This window comes from Haliotis cracherodii, unplaced genomic scaffold, assembly GCF_022045235.1.
Source record: "Haliotis cracherodii isolate W230 unplaced genomic scaffold, xgHalCrac1.p SCAF_20, whole genome shotgun sequence".
Taxonomy (NCBI): Eukaryota; Metazoa; Mollusca; class Gastropoda; order Lepetellida; family Haliotidae; genus Haliotis; species Haliotis cracherodii.
The window spans coordinates 3,589,408-3,607,564 of NW_027266276.1; the positions used below are offsets into that span (position 1 = coordinate 3,589,408).

At 39.9% G+C, this 18,157-nt stretch overlaps 1 protein-coding gene across 1 annotated transcript; it reads right to left on the reverse strand.

Moving 5' to 3' along the window:
- Window positions 1-982: 982 nt before the first annotated feature.
- Window positions 983-5,124, reverse strand: LOC139470441 (leucine-rich repeat flightless-interacting protein 2-like). The gene is made up of 7 exons (XM_071252849.1): window positions 5,022-5,124; window positions 4,663-4,712; window positions 3,624-3,735; window positions 2,920-2,999; window positions 2,240-2,290; window positions 1,651-1,755; window positions 983-1,090 (listed from the first exon to the last, which is right to left on the reverse strand). Exons 1-7 carry the CDS (start codon window positions 5,122-5,124, stop codon window positions 983-985), a joined length of 609 nt encoding a protein of 202 aa, XP_071108950.1.
- Between the last annotated feature and the right edge of the window lie 13,033 nt (window positions 5,125-18,157).

An 18,157-nucleotide genomic window follows, 5' to 3' on the forward strand; every position in this document is an offset into this window, starting at 1 on the left:
CACAGCATTAGGAGAAACTATCATTAAAGGTTCACTCCTCCTATGTTAGGCATTGTAGGCCCAGGTTGTTAATGAATCGTTAATTCTGCATGCTATGAAATGAATCCTGTGTATCATGGAAAGCATCAGTGTTATGAGGAAACAAATTATTGCACGATCTTTGTGGTTTATATTAAGTCACTGATGTCTTGTTTAAACATGACTATCTACTTTCAAACTAACCTTGATTCCAAAACAATTGAAACCTCTCAGATAGAACACTCAATGAAATCAGCAATAGCTTAAACACACCATTCTTACCATGTTCCGTGTAAATACATGACATGACACCAATTGTCTCCCCTGAAAGTCTTCAAAATGGCCGACAGGCCCTTCTCATGCCAGTGCTGTGGAGAGGCCTCTTGGAGGTTGCACATTCATTTTCAAGAACATACATGGAAACAAAAAGTAACGAAATTGGAAATAATCAAACATATTTCCCTCAGTTCAAGGAAATGTACCATAAAGAGAATTCACAAAAACCCTCTTGAGAAAGCCCCTCTCACTTAGCTCCTAACTAGGCATCCATATACAGGCAAACATCGGACAAAGGTTGGTTTTCAATTGGGATGTGGTTTGCAGCATCCATTCAGCAGCTGACAACAATAAAATCTAGTCTTCTGCATTTTCACGTAAAGGCAGGATAAAATTGAAAGAAGCAGTTTTGTGCTTTAGCACACTCGGGCCATTATAACAGAGCCCAAAAAGTGAAAATGTTGAAAAAAAATCTGTTCCGTGCAGTCAATAAAACATCACCACACGACCACAACTGTAAAATTCCTCCGAAGATTTCGGACGATCACACAATGTCTCCAATGTCTCCGGGTAAAACCATGACGGAAAGCACTGGAAGTTTAGGGTCTGTACCTTCAGCTACAGGGAGTGTGTGGACCACGCACATGTGTTCAGTGTCCGGCCCCACTCGGCCCCTCCCACCTCTCTCTCACTGCACACCTAACGCACTGCGAGTCTGTTTTATCTTCTCCATTCTTTTGTTTAAATGCTTATTCTGATTAGTCAGCTCTTCTATTTGGTTTTGGGCTTCACGTAACTGAAACAGAAAAAGCAGAATGCCACATCAATCAAACTGTTTTTTGTATTCAGATGGGAGTGAGTGAGACTTACGCCACTATCGACATTTTTAATGTTGGTATGCCAGCTTTCTGATTGTCTGAGGACAATAAAACCCGGTCTCCACCATGTCAAGCAAACACTTCTACCACTAGCCCAACGGTGTTAGTAAATAACACTTAAGATTTCTTAAAAAATTAGCAACTGTAAGTTCTCTAAATAGCTTAAAATGGTACAAAATTTGTTATATAGGAGAAAGTATAGTGCAACATTTTGTAAGTGAGGCCTGTAAACATGTCTGAGTTCCCTGGAGACCAAGTGACCTATCACGTGGACAACAAAGCTGTAATAAGGACACAGGTTGGACCTCGAAGACCTTAACATAGTAACACAATCTTGACCTACAATATTATCCTAGCCTAAACATTCTTGAACTAGTTAACCTTGACTTACAATATTATCCTAGCCTAAACATTCTTGAACTAGTTAACCTTGACCTACAATATTAACCTAGCCGAAACATCCTTGACTTTGACCTACCTCTCTCATCAGTCTCCTCTTCTCCCCCTTCAATTCATCCTCCATCCCTTCTGCTCGCTCAGCATCAGACTTGTAGCGTTTGACCTGAGACTCCAGGCGGTTAACCTGTCACGACAAGGTCAAGGACAGTTAAAGACAATGAACAGTGAGGGAGAAGTCACCTGAATACCTTCAACTATCACCTACATGTGATGAAAAGCACCTTTCTAGTTGTCCCTGAAAAACGGATCAAGTCAATGAATGCTGTTATATCACAGTTTCCTGTGAATACCAAAGCCTTGGCCAATTAGTAGTTGAGGCCTAAGAACCAGTCCATGACACACAATCAGCGAGGTCACACATCATTACAACCTGATGCTAATTGGCCAGTTCATGAACAAGATCACTTCAGCAGCCCATGCTTGTCGTAAGAGGCGACTAACAGCATCGGGTGGTCAGACTCTCAGACTTGGTCGATGCATGTCACTGTATCGCTATTGCGTAGATCGATGCTCATGATCTCATTCACAGGATTATCTGGTCCAGACTTGATGATTTATCAACCGCTGTCATATAGCTGGGATATTGCTGAGAGCGATGTAAAACAAACTTGGGAAGTCTTCTCCAGAATCTCCAAAAGCAGTCTCATCCCGATAGGACACTGATGAAAATGTAGACATTAAATACATGCATGAGGATTAAGTCCAATATCAATACACTTTTAGACGAGATTTACCTTGTTTCCTGCCCCATGGCATTACCATACTTACTTTGAATACTGTAGTGAGTGAGTGAGATGGGTTTAACGCTGCTTTCAACAGTATTCCAGTCATATTGCGGCGTGTCAGCTTGATGTGGGAGGAAAGCCCAAAGTGGTGCAGGTCTCGGCCGTTTACCACTTCGGTGAAACCCACAAGCACGGGTATGGTGCTGACAAACCTAAAAACATAATCGGGGCGAACTGGGATTCGAACCCACGGTCATAGGTTTCTGGCATGCCCAAGGGACGGAAATCTGCACAGTGAATTGTGCGGCGCCTTAGACGACTAGGCCTCCCGTGCCCCCTTGATTACTGTAGTAACCACAGTTCCACATGTTGTAACCTATTCTTGTACATAATTATCTCAAAAATGCCAACGATTAAAGAAGTATTACTTCTTTAGAAATATTAGCTGACAGTGCAGTTGTCAAATCAGCCATTTCAGTCAGAGGTGGTTATTGCGATTTGAAACCTCTGACCAATTATAATCAGTAGTTTACAAATCATGTAGAACATGGCCATATACTTACAGATCCTTCTAAATTAGCAAGGTCTTGATCTGCTTTCTGCAGCTTGAACTTATATTCATGGATTTGTCTACTAGATTCCCCTGAAACAAAACAGACAACCATTAAACTAAACACTGGTAGCAATGTCAACACCAAGTAAACACAGACACTGTAACATGTCCAAGCAAGAGGCAAATGCTTCAATTCAGGACATAATTAATTCCTTTCAAGCAGATTCATATCAACAATTTGTGTCATAAACACAGAAAAATGTTCTATAAAAGAAGCATGTGTTTCAATTTAGAGACAATTATCTCCCTTTGAGCAGATTCATATCTCTTTCAGCATTAATTTAGAAGCTATTTATCATCCCAAATTGGCTTCCAAGGAAGATATCGCTTGGGTGAGATCAACTGATATCTCCTGGGGGATATCAATAGGAAGATTTACATCACAATGCTTTGCTGACCATTGTGATGTCATTGGATACCATGATGTGACGATCACATGTCATCACTCATCTGTCTGCCATAAAGACTGGTCAGCTGTACTCATCACACTGATTATTTGAGTACAAACTGAACACTGGGTGATAAATAGACTCTCACCCTTGTGACTTGTAACAAATATATTAACTCCCATCTTTGAAAATTCAAAGCTCCTTGGAGTAATAAACTTTTATCGACCTGATATGGAGGATGGGTGTTGTGCTATCTGAGACTTACTCTGCACTTCGTACAGCTGCAGTTCCGGCCCATTCAAAGCAGGCACTTTAGAGTCGTCACCACCCTTCTGCTTGCTGGACTGTTCATTTAGTTTGTTCTCCAATGTCTTAATCTGCAACGTGAAGGGAGAGTGAGTGAGTGAGTGAGTGAGTGAGTGAGTGAGTGAGTGAGTTTTACACCGCTTTTAGCAATATTCCAGCATTATCACGTCAGGGTAGACAGAAATGGGGTTCGCACATTGCACCCATGTTGGAAATCCAACTAGGGTCTTCAGCGTGACAAGCGAACACTTTACCCACTAGGCTACCCTGTCACGCCTAATTGCAACATGAAGAGTGAGTGAGTTGGGTACAACACCACTTTTAACAGTATTCCACTTACATCCCATCGGATCAGCTTAATGTGGGTCTCAGATGTTTACCACTTCGGTGAAACCCGCTAGCATGGTAAGCGTGCTGACATATCCTAAAAACCTAGAAATCAGGTGAACCAGGATTCAAACCCACATTCATAGGTTTCTGATGTGCCAAAGGTTGCAACCCTGATGAGCGAATTCCATGCGCCTTAGACACCCATGTTCCCCTGTTATCATGAATAAATATATTGCTTGATAGAAACTGTGCTGATCTTAAGCCCTACATCTCATTCAGCTTCAGTCAAGCCATTTCATTGTTGGATTTGTTTCTTTGTTGTCTAATGCCGCACTCAGAAAATATTTCAGCCATATGACGACGGACTGTAAATAATTGATTTATATCAGGGGCATCGATCCAAGGAATTGGGATACAATGACATACATCAACCACATCAGGGAGCCTGACCACCCGATCCCGTTAGTCGCCTCTTATGAGAAGCACAGTCGCCTTTTAAGGCAAGCATGGGTTGCTGAAGACCTTTTCTACCCCAGATTTTCACGGGTCATAATTGTTGGAAACAGCAACCAAGCTAAACTTTGTCTTTGCTCAATGAATTAATCAACTTAAAAATAAAAAAAGACATGCACTAGAGTTTCAATATATTCCAAAGGTAAAGTACTCACCTTGTCGTTAAATTGTTTATTCATCTGAGCTAAAGCCTTTAATTTATCATCTGAAAAAGAAAAAGAATTCTTGAAGTGCTGTGGCAATCATCTATAGAAACCAGGGAGGAAGATAATCAGCATGCTTCAGAGATACACATCACGTACTTGCAGATTGTTTCTAAAAATTAAAAGTTGGATGAATTAAAAACTCAATGCAACCTGTTAAATCTGACAACCCATGATATTTATCAACATCGTACATTCAAAAGCTACTGGTTATTATATTTATCTGTAACAATAACAACAACCATAATAATAGTCTATCTGCGAAGCGCATAACTCCATATGCAAAGCTCAAAGCTTTGCAATATTATCACCCAGGGCAATAGACCAGTGTGCACACGATTTGTCCTCCTCAGCTCCCTGAGGAATATACAACGCAGGGTGCCTAGGAGGCGCTACAAGGTTAACAGTCACCATCTCGTCCTATCATCACCCATTGTCCTTGTACTCCCATAACTGTCTAGTGATGTTTCGAATGATATGTCTCCTTGTTGCCATGGCTGACGAACTGCCTGGTTCGGAGACAAGAGTAAAGTCAACCGAAGTTGTTCATAAATATTAGTACATGTAATAAAATACATAATGAATATAATATTCAAGTTACCATGGTTACCATGCCAAATGTTAAGTTTTTCAATATTTCACACTCAGAAAAGTGTATTTCATATTTTAAGCAAAGGATTCACATGCATTGGTACGTCCAAAGGATTTTCAGGTTTCAAATCCCACTTAAATATTTGCTGTCAGATTGCAATGCAATTCACAGTCCTGGGTAAAGTATTGAGTAAGGAAGTTCCTTTTTTAATGAGTTAATGAGTGAGAATGGCTTTACGCCTCTTTTCGCAATATCATGGCAGGTGACAGTAGAAATAGGCTTCACACATGGTACCCATGTGGGGAATCGAATCAGAGTCTTCGGCGTGACGAGTGAACGCTTTAACCACTAGGCTACCCGACCGCCCCAGAGGACTCAAGAACTGGTTTTACACACTGTACTCATCATAACTGTCATCTTCAGCGTGACGAGTGAACGCTTTAACCACTAGGCTACCCGACCGCCCCAGATGATGACAGAGTAAACACAGAACAATATCTCCACCCTCACTGTAGGATCTCCTACAATCAGGTTACAAATTTATCAAATCCATAATTGTTACAAAGGACTGTATTTATCCTTATTACTAATCAGTTCCTTGTGCAAATTACATTAAGACCAGAAAAGCATTAACCACAAGCCTATCCTTAACCTACCTGAGGCAAGGGAGTTAACTGACTATAAAAGTTCAGTTTCTGCCCTTGCAGAACTAGTGTGGAATAATAGCATTCAATTTTGGCTGGACTAATGAGTCTATGCATAGTCCAATCAAAATTGCGTATCCAATCAAAACAGAATCCATATCCAAACTGCCCAATAGTTAAGGTATCTTAAGGACTACTAGAAATTTGCCCTTTTTAAGGGTTTTGCTATATGCTATCATCATAAGGACTAACTGACTAAAACTGTTAGTTTCTCCCCCTGCATGATCTGGTGGATTTCCTCACCCTTCATGTGCGCTAACCCTTCTGATGGATCTGCCTTCCCTGCTTGTGTGTGCTTACCCTTCTGATGGATCTGCCTTCCCTGCTTTTGTGTGCTTACCAATCTGGTGGATCTGCTTACCCTGCTTGTGTGTGCTTACCAATCTGGTGGATCTGCTTACCCTGCTTGTGTGTGCTTACCAATCTGGTGGATCTGCCTTCCCTGCTTGTGTGTGCTTACCAATCTGGTGGATCTGCCTTCCCTGCTTGTGTGTGCTTACCAATCTGGTGGATCTGCCTTCCCTGCTTGTGTGTGCTTACCCTTCTGATGGATCTGCTTACCCTGCTTGTGTGTGTTCACCCTTCTGATAGATCTGCTTACACTGCCTGTGAGTGTTTACCCTTCTTGTGGATCTGCTTACCCTGCCTGTGAATGTTTACCCTTCTGGTGGATTTGCTTACCCTGCCTGTGTGTGCTTACCATTCTGATGGATCTGCCTTCCCTGCCTGTGTGTACTAAACCCTCTGATAGATCTGCTTACCCTGCTTGTGTGTGCTTACCCTTCTGGTGGATCTGCTTACCCTGCCTGTGTGTGCTTACCATTCTGATGGATCTGCTTACCCTGCCTGTGTGTGCTTACCCTTCTGATAGATCTGCTTACCCTGCCTGTGTGTGCTTACCCTTTCTTGTGGATCTGCTTACCCTGCCTGTGTGTGCTTACCAATCTGGTGGATCTGCTTACCCTGCCTGTGTGTGCTTACTCTATTGGTGGATTTTCTTATCCAGCTTGTGTGTGCTTACTCTATTGGTGGGTTTTCTTACCCTGCTTGTGTGTGCTTACCTTTCTGGTTGGTTTTCTTACCCTGCTTGTGTGTACTTACCCTTTTGGTGGGTTTTCTTACCCTGCTTGTGTGTGCTTACCTTTCTGGAGGGTTTTCTTACCCTGCTTGTGTGTGCTTACTCTATTGGTGGGTTTTCTTACCCTGCTTGTGTGTGCTTACCTTTCTGGTGGGTTTTCTTACCCTGCTTGTATGTGCTTACTCTTTTGGTGGATTTTTTTACCCTGCTTGAGTGTGCTTACTCTATTGGTGGATTTTCTTACCCAGGTTGTGTGTGCTTACTCTATTGGTGGATCTGCTTATCCTGCTGGTGTCAGCGCTAAGACTAGGCACTAGTCCAACATTTCTTGGGCGTCTTTTCCAATATAGGTTGAGTCTTTTCATAACTATCACTAATAGCTAAGCTTGTTAGACTGAAAGACATGTTGATAGACCTGGGCATCAGACCAGTGACTGAAGTTGCAGTTGTATGTGTGAAATTGCTGACTATTGTATATCCATTCACTCCTTCTCATGGTCCAGGGCAACATCCATATCCAGAATTATCTCCCCTTGACCAAAGTTGGTGCTTCCGAGTGAGCAAATCTGGCTCAGGTCTGATGTCAGCATCATTACCATATCATTGAAGCAGTTAGTGAATGTGTGAATGGTGAAACACCACTTTTAGCTAAATTCTACTCATATCATGGTAGAGGACTCAAGAGTGAGTGAGTGAGTGAGTGAGTGAGTGAGTGAGGTTTTAAGCCGCTTTTAGCAATATTCCAGCAATATCTCGGCAGGGGACATCAGAAATGGGCTTCACACACTGTACCCATGTCAAGAATCAAACCTGGGTCTTCGGCGTGACGTGCGAACGCTTTAACCACTAGGCTACCCTGACTGCCCCAGAGGACTCAAGAACTCACTCATCTAATAATTACATTGAATTACAGCAGGGCCGAGGTTTGACATCAGCTTATACCTAAGTGACTCAAAATGAACTCGTCAACATGATTATCAGAGATAACATACACATCTGATGTCGACATCAATCTTGTATTAAAATAGATTAAAACCGAAATTGTAATCCAAATTACTGATCATTTGACCAAACACTATTAAAAAAATAGTTCCAACTCCCTTACGTGACAAGGGTGGATATTGGCTACACTGAGGTGAAGCTTCTGGCAGGGAAAGGGAAACTTATTACTGAGTGAGTGAGTTGGGTTTAATGTCGCTTTGAACAGCTACATCAGGGCGTGTCAGCTTCTTGTTGGAGGAAAACCCAAAGTGATGCGCGTCTCAGACGTTTACCACTTTGGTGAAACCTACAAGCATGTGTACCGCGCTGACAAACCTAGAAAAAAAAATCAGGGCGAACCTGGATTCGAACCCACGATAATAGATCGTTACACTGTAGATCACCAAGGTTATTCTCATACTGATTATAGATATCAGATATAACATCTGGAAAGAGAAAGAACTCCCCTTGAAAAGGTTCCCACCAGTCATGCTAAGTAAATAATTTCAAGGCCAGTAAATATTTTTGTCTCCAGTTTGTGACTTTTTTCAAAACTGATCTGGTAGAGGAAGACTCCATTTCATTTTATATTTAGGTTACAAATATGTTCCAAATGGGCCACCTTGACCATGCCTTCTGCAGTTCAAAGGATGAGAGTTGACCAGGGGAGTGGCCACGCCCCACTGCAAGTGGTACAGCATGTGAAAACGTTTGAATGTGCTGCCAAAAAGGGGGAAACTTGAAGAGGTCTATATAAATCTAAACATTACAAAAATAGGTGTGGGGTAACTTTAGCACAAGACACAAGAAATTTATATACTACACAAAAGAAGTTAAGGACCACACGATACTTTCATGGTACTATAGTTAATCTGTCACGCCCCGATTCTTCATTTTACTATTTTGACGGATTAACTGTAGTAATATGAAAAAATCAGAAGGTCCTTCACTTCTTCTGCATAGCGTATGTACAAGTCCAACCATGATGCTTTGACATGCCATGCAACTGAGCTCCTAACATCAACACTTCACTAGTCATGCAGGTTCATTAACAAACTGTTACCATGGTAACAGTTTTTCATTAATTTCAAACTTCTCACATTAAAGCCAGTAATCATGATGCTGCTATAAAAGTTAACAAGATGGAAATTTTGATATTTTGGAAAACACTGTCGAGGGCCGAGGGAATGAAAAACAAAGTTCACTTCATGAGTGAGTGATTTTATTCCAAGAAAAACAGAACAATACAGTGTTACAAAAAAAGATCAAAGTGATTCCATAACAGAGGTACAAGATATATCTGAAGATAAGTATAATAATCTCAGTTTGTCAAACATCCTGATAAAGCTCATGCAATAGCAAGCATGGAGCATCATGAGAACTGATCTTAACATTGGAGAAGAACCTCATCTGACCACAGGCTAACTCATGTTCATCAAAATCAAGAAACATAAAATACATTTTGAAGTTTACACTTATTAAAACTCTGTTTAACCAAATAACAATTATTAAAATCAAAGTCATCAATAAATGTATAAACAAATAAGTAACAAATGATGAACAATTAACTAAATATAATTAATTAAAATAATATTCTGAAACAAATTCACTAAAAAAAAGAAAAAAAAAGAAGTAATTTGAACGAAACAAAAATCATATGTGGAATGTAACATTGTCATGTATGCATGTACCAAATATCTACAGGTATGCATCAATACTTGCATGCCTAAATATTTTACTGTCGTTCATAATTAATTCTCAGCACAACCCATTGTGAGCCCACACCCTTGTTAAGCATGTGACCTGCATAGCAATTGTCAATGATCTCTGTGTGTGAATATGATATCCGACATAGTCCCAGGTTACAACACAAACAAGGAAAGCGGGGTCAAATAACAATGAATCCACATCCGTATCTTACACTGGCTGTGAACTGCCCCCAATATAGCGAAGTAAAACCAACCACCTGTAGATTGCAGAGACAGTTTGCATTACGGAATTACACTGACATCACCATAACATGGCTGACCGGCCATCTGCAATTCAAGAGCATTACTCATCTCCCACTGGTCCTTAATTACTCTCCGCCCATAAACAATAAAATACATCCCTCCCTTCATCCACCACAAAATATACAATTCTTCCTGGAAAAAGCTTTTCTTGTATAATAATTTGTCTTTATCTATGCTTGTATTATTTTCAAAATGATATTCAAAGAAGGGAAGTAACTCTGCATGTAATTTTTTTTTTTTCCCAGTCAGCTCTTCACTTTGTCTCCATTGAAACTGCCCCCCCCCCTCCCCCCCCCCCCCCACTACAGCTGGCAGACTGAGTTTTGATAACAGAAGGGCATACACTGTTATATACAAGGTCTGGAATGCTCTACTTGAATTCAAACACAGAGTTATGGAAACTGACCCCTTGAAAAGCAGCATCAACAAAATACTGATGAAGATGCCTATGGAAATCGTTCAGTTGTACTCTCAACCAAAGATATTGCCTTTAAATATTTTTAATAGAGTTCATCAATCGCCTGCTCCCTGTAGTTGTGCAATTGGACCACAGAGATAAGAAACACACAGCATAGCTGCCTGCAGGAGGTCGAGCTCACCAGCTGAGTATGGCTTCCAGAATATCATGGCTGGACACGAGAATTACACCTGATACACTGTTCCCTTTCCTAACATTGAGTCCCAGAAATAAAGTTATCTTATCTAAAAACATATATCTACAAAATAAAAAATAAAATCCAAATGGAGCCCTGAACAATGCCTAATTTCAGAGCTGAGGTACTTGAGGCTTGCTAAATCACTTAGACTTGAGTTTGATGTATTTTATAAGTTGTTATCTAGGGTCTGAGAGACTAATTGTCCCCACCACTTCCTGGAGGGATCCATGTGGGCTGATTGTATGACACAGGCTAGGTATCACACACAGGAAGTGTCAGGGGGCAGTGTCTTGGTACTGACACTTTCATCCAGGTAAGTCAAGCCAGGTGAGGTCAAAGTGTAAACAAGTCGCTGTATGGCCTACATTGAACTGTTCGTACAAGCACACTGACCTACAGAGGATCGCTAACCTGACTGACAACAAAGCATCTTTATCCTCAAGATGAACCTTCCCTATTCACTATATATCACACCCTATTCACTACATATCACACCCTATTCACTATATATCACACCCTATTCACTACATATCACACCCTATTCACTATATATCACACCCTATTCACTACATATCACACCCTATTCACTATATATCACACCCTATTCACTATATATCACACAGTTTTCATATGACTGTCACAATGCAGGTCAATGTAACAATGATGTGATACGTAAGATGAGTATTGTGGCTGTGCTCCGCAAATTTCAGTACATGCATATTATTTCAATGTTTGGCTGTTTGTCATCATGTTTGTTAAATTTCAACCAAAAGACTGACTCATTAACAAAAACAAATATATTTTTGTTTACATGCCCCTCTCGTCCTCAGATTCCCAGGCCCCTCCCAGCTATGTCCATGGACCCCCCACCCCCCCCCCCCCCCCCCTCAATCAGCTATGTCCCCAACACACACTCCCCTTTTTCCCAGACCCCTGCCCTGCCTTCTAGCTATGTATCTCCAGACCCCACAACTCTGAGTGACTTCCAGCCCCCTACTAGCTATGTGCCTTGAGACATCTGCCCCTCACCGCATGGCTCCATCTACAGATTACTTACATCATATCACATTAACTGGATTTAAGCCTGTGGTCAGAAAGTGATCTCACAACATTTCACCTAATAACTCCATCACCATGGAAACCCTAAAAGGGCATCAATTCAACCTCAATGTTTTCATGAGCCTCCAATACCTAAATAAACTAAAACCCAGAAATTCAACTGACATAAAACACTCGAAAAGACGAAAGAAAAAAATCTTATTTTATCAACTGAAACAATAGCTGAGGATTTATTTCATAAACCCCAAACCTTGTTAAACAGAACAGCTCTCTAATTCTCAAGAGAATATTGTTGCCCTTTTAGGTATATCATGTATAGTCTGGCGCCAAAACAAAATAATAAATATGGACAAGACGGATTACATATTCATCTGATATAAAGACCAGAGAACTGATATGACCATACATAACGGGTGACCCAAGCAGTAGACTATCACACATGGAACCAGGGTTAGGAATTAATGCTTATTTCTCTAGTCATCAAAGATCACCTGTTGCATCTACGTAATGGTGAAAATGGAAGCTGACAAGGAAATGACACAAATCCTTCCTGAAGTTTACTAGTCTCTTAACTCTCAGACTTATGTTCACTTAGAACCCTGGGAAGAAGAAACCACCACGTGAATGCATCATTTGGCTTCAGGCATGCTATAAACTTCAGTAAACCTTCACAAAGAGCTAGCAAAGAGAAACCTTCCACAGAGTAACCATGACGATTGTGACCAGAAAAGTAGCATATCCTTGTAGGCCTATGTGGGAACATGATATGGCGTACATCAACATCAGCAGCCATAACAACACCGATAGAAACCCAGGAGTGCCAATATTTGTCTACACGATTATCTTAAATGTTAGGTGAAACATTTCAACCTGTCTGAATCACTGTTTTATACCATTTGAGGATCTCAATGTTACACTGGAAGAGCAAGGAATCAAGTACTCCAGAGGCAATACTCTATCAGGACGGCAAGAAAAGTGCATCTTGAATCTGTGCTTCAAGCTAACAATTTATTTAGAACTTGCCCATGTAATAATATACAGGTGAATGCAATAACAAAACCAGTCCACTTGGCCAAGGAATTTCTTTATCATGGGTCATTTAGCTATTGGCAATGGCGAGTGGCTCATATTTCGACTCCTTGTGTTTATGGGATGTTTCGACATTTAGCCTCTTATTACATAACAAGGCTCGGACTCATGGAGTTATACCACTGCGTGGTACTGTACTTGGCAAGACCACATTTATGCTGATTGTGTGTCAGGATTATGTAGATAATACATAGCACTTATAACATATAATAGTATTGGGTAGTATATAGCATTTCTGGGATTATCATGTAATGAATAGCAGTAATACTTAGTCATCATAGTAACTAATGAAACGGATCATCTTTATATATGTGATAATGTTAGATAACGTATATCCTTCTTTGATTATGCATTGCTGAATAATTTGATTGATTTGTCAAATGACATAAATAGATATCTTCACAGCTCTGTGATGGAGGTCCTTGACAATATTTAAGAGCCTGTTTGTTAAGTCAGAAGACTTGAACCACAATTTGACACACACACAAAAGGATTTCAAACAAAGCAATAAAAAATATCAAATAAATGATCCAAAGAAAATGAATATAAAAAGTCACCAAACATGGTTGGTAAGACAATTACAAACTTGGGCTCATTTGAAAATCAGTGTGCATCAAATAATATAACAGTGCACTTTCTTCATGTTACTAAGTGTTGGAGAAAACCTATACTGTCTACCAGGGTAGACCCAACTCATCGGTGGAATGTAAACAATGCTACTGTGCAGAACTATAACCAACTACCTACAGGACCCTCGGTTATCTCTAAGACTTCATGTTACAAAGTGTTGGAGAAAACCTATCCTGTCTACCAGGGTAGACCCAACTCATCGGTGGAATGTAAACAATGCTACTGTGCAGAACTATAACCAACTACCTACAGGACCCTCGGTTATCTCTAAGACTTCATGTTACAAAGTGTTGGAGAAAACCTATACTGTCTACCAGGGTAGACCCAACTCATCGGTGGAATGTAAACAATGCTACTGTGCAGAACTATAACCAACTACCTACAGGACCCTCGGTTATCTCTAAGACTTCATGTTACAAAGTGTTGGAGAAAACCTATACTGTCTACCAGGGTAGACCCAACTCATCGGTGGAATGTAAACAATGCTACTGTGCAGAACTATAACCAACTACCTACAGGACCCTCGGTTATCTCTAAGACTTATTGGACCTCTATGATTATCTGTTTGTTATGTACAATAGCCAACATATAGGGCTCCCTGCTCCAATAAATCTACTCCATCAGAGTCAATGTTCTGAAAACATTTAAAAGTCCTTAGTAAGAGACTTTCTTTACATCTAGCATGGATTAAGTTAATATAACAAATTAATCCAACACTTAAACTAAAACAATCTGAAAACCTACCAAATTAAGCTCCTATCCATGGAACCATTTATGAAGCCTGAGACCCTTTGCACAAAGCAGCTGCAAAAACTAACATTTTTAGTCCACGAGTCCTTATAATGATAACATACAACAAAGCCTTTAAAAATGGCAAGTTTCCACACAGTCCTAATGATACCTTAACTATTGGGCAGTTGGCAAGGACTACAGCACTAGTGCCAATTTCTAACGCTACAGGCAATCTCAACACTAAGACTACTTGTAAGTCCATGGGTAAGTAAGGGAGTTACGATGATCTTAGCGCTAAGGTTGCTGTGTGCAAGCCAAACCAGGGCACCTTATACAGTAATGTAGGGCTGGCTGAAGAGATCGATAATTGGAATTATCATCGATGGGAAGAAATATTAACGATAATCGACATGAAACTGTTGTCATCAATAACAACTCATATCAACTATCGTAACAAAGTAAAGTTTAGATTTACCAAAACAGATTTGTCACTGTCAATAATGTCAATTGCCAAGGACAGAAAGCAACTGTTTTTGTTATATCTCAAATGCCCACAAAGTAATCTATACTATATGTGTCACTAGTCACCAGTGGCGTAAAATCTGTTGACTTCTTTCGGGACTTTCTTGCACATTTGCTTAAAGTTCCTTCTTCAATACTTATCGATAACTGATCGATATTTAGTTAGCAATTATTGATCTCTAAGATCTATATCGATAGCCAGCCCTACATTTATGCATATGAGAAATACAGGAAGTCTGGCGTGCTGCTTCTACAGTTACCAGTAGTATACAGGACTACAGTGTACATATGAGCATTATTAAGCATAAAGCAGAAATATCACAGCATCAAAGCATCAAGCTTGGTAATAATATGCAAGACAATGATAATCACACACCTGCATATCATAGAATAAATAAGTTGATATATATGCTAAATAGTTTGTAAAATGTCAAAACATGTTTGATATATTAGTGCAGTTTTATTAGGTTATGTAGAGACTGGCTATCTAAATGGGTGTAAATATCTATTATGTATAATATGAGATAATAAAATAGATTTTTCAAAAGATCTGGTAACAACGAATTACCTCCGTTAAGATCTTTAGCCCAATCATGGCAAAATAGAAACAAAAGTGGCTTATTTACAACAAAGTCTGGCAAAAATGCTGACTTTGATATTTCCAATTAAAAAAAATGATTATCACATTCGTTTCAGTTAATTTTGATTTAAACTTCTTAAACACAGAATCATAAGAAATAGTTGCCACACATTTTCAGTATTAATAAAAATACAATCTATAAGGAATAAGGAGATATGTAATAGCAGAATAAACTAAGAGTTGAAGAGTATTCACTGGATGGAGCTTGGACTCTCACTCTAGGAATGTTTTGCATAACAGGAATGAAAGACAATTCTATCATCAACTGACCGATTTGTTATTAAAGAGTCTGAGCAAACAGTTAAATAGGACAAATATTGCCCCTTGTGACAGAATCATGTGCCTGTGTTTGGTCAAGAGCACACTTAAATGTCTACTGGAATGTTTCTCAATCAAGAAGAGTGAGTGAGTGAGTTGGGTTCGCCTCTTCTAACATTATTCCAGTTATATCACGGCGTGTTCGCCTCTTCTAACATTATTCCAGTTATATCACGGCGTGTCAGCTTAATGTGGGAGGAAAGCCTGAAGTGATGCAGGTCTTAGACGTTTCCCACTTCGGAGAAACCAACAAGCACGGGTATGGTGCTGAAAAACCTAGAAACATAATCGGGGCGAATCTGGATTCAAACCCACGACTGTAGGTTTCTGGCCCGCCCAAGGGACGTAACTCTGCACAGCGAAACGCACCGCCTTAGACGACTGGGCCACTTTGTTATGAAAGAGTCTGAGCAAATAGAGTTGGAATAGTGTCCCTTGTTAAAATATTGCCCCTTGTGACAGAATCATGTGCCTGTGTTTGGTCAAGAGCACACTTAAATGTCTACAGGAATATTTCTCAATCAAGAACATGGTTACAGGGGATATGGCTAATGATTTTATTTGCAATCCCCTAATTCACAGACTAATCACTTAAACAAACCTGTGACAGGATCCTCACAGATCCACAAACAAGGTACACAGACAAATTTACTGATTCAATTCAATCAGTTTTTTCCTAACCCTAAAGATTGAATTATGCATATTCACATTAAAATTACTATATGAAAAAACACACTAAATCTTGATATGACCTATGTCCAAGATGACATCTACATGTTAATAATGGATTTCAGTGACGAAAACCCCAGACCTATCTTGTGCAGATTAAACTAGATCATTTTCTGTTTTGTTACTATTATACTAAGTTCAAGCTTCTGTGTATGGCTTGTTCAAATGAACATACTGCTGTCATGCAAACAATCATGACAACTAGTGAATACTACTCCACTGCTTCAAATACTACTCCACTGCTTCAAATACTACTCCACTGCTACACATACTACTCCACTGCTTCAAATACTACACCCCTGCTTCAAATACTACACCACTGCTTCAAATACTTCTCCACTGCTTCAAATACTACTCCACTGCTTCAAATACTACTCCACTGCTTCAAATACTACTGCACGACTGGCAAAGTAAATAAAACATCTATGGATAAGAACTTGTTAATTAATAGTGACGTTTCAGTGTAGATCCTCATACTGTTGCTTGACAATATAATACAGTATAATAAAGAAGTTGAAATGCTTATGAAACAATAGCGCCTTTTCTTCAAATACTACCATACTACCACTACTACTACTACTACTACTACTACTACTACTACTACTACTACTACTACTACTAGGAAACGAATAAAAGACCCCACCCCCTACTATGCACATCATCAAAAGGCTACAAGAAAGTATACTGTATATCATATATACACGATGGCTAAATGTAAGCAAGTTATCAGAATCACTGAATCAATCAATATAGCTGTAGAGAGCTTTAAGCAATATTCCAGCATTATCACAGTGGTGAACACCTAAGACGGCATGCATTGAAAAGATGAAGATTACCACAGAGAGAGAGAGAGAGAGAGAGAGAGAGAGAGAGAGAGAGAGAGAGAGAGAGAATTTATACTGCCAACTAGCCAACAAGATCCGGGCAGACTCGAGATCACGGAGGCAGTCTCCGGGCAGACACTCATCAACTACACCACGGAGGCAGTCTCCGGGCAGACACTCTATCTATTAGAGCACGAAGACAGTCTCCGCGCAGACACTCTATCACGAAGACAGTCACACATAGGCTAAGATGTTGAAGTTCTGAATGGCAGGACTGGTGGTTAAAAACTGACATACCAAAGTAGGATTGCACCACAAACATGCCACAGACATCAACACGGCAGGACAGGTCATTTAAAATTTATGATGCTGGCAGTTTGGCATAAGTTACAATGCTACAATCAGCTACCAGTATGGCAGGACTGTATTGGATAAACTACTGAATGCACGATTTGATCACATTATACTCATGTTCAAAAGAAACGAATATGATGAATGTCTGTTGGTTGTTGTTCAATGACACACTCATGAGGACTGATATGAGAGTGAATTATTCGAGCAGACGTCTGGGTCAGTTTCAATTCCATTATTGTTCAAATTCATACAATATGCAATATGAAACAACAGAAAAGAGACCCGTCCAAGCGAAAACTGGCCTCGTAATATTTCCCTAATGATCATGCTGATGCGGCCTTGTTTCACAAACAAACGTCCACCTTGACTATTACTAGACACTGTTTACAGCTTTGCAATGATAGACACAAAATAAAGTAGATGTGATCTATAAATCTTCTGTCTACTGTGTATGGCATCAATCAGAATAAAACATGGTCAATAACAGGATTATCATCATGAGGAGGACCATAATGCCATACTGAACA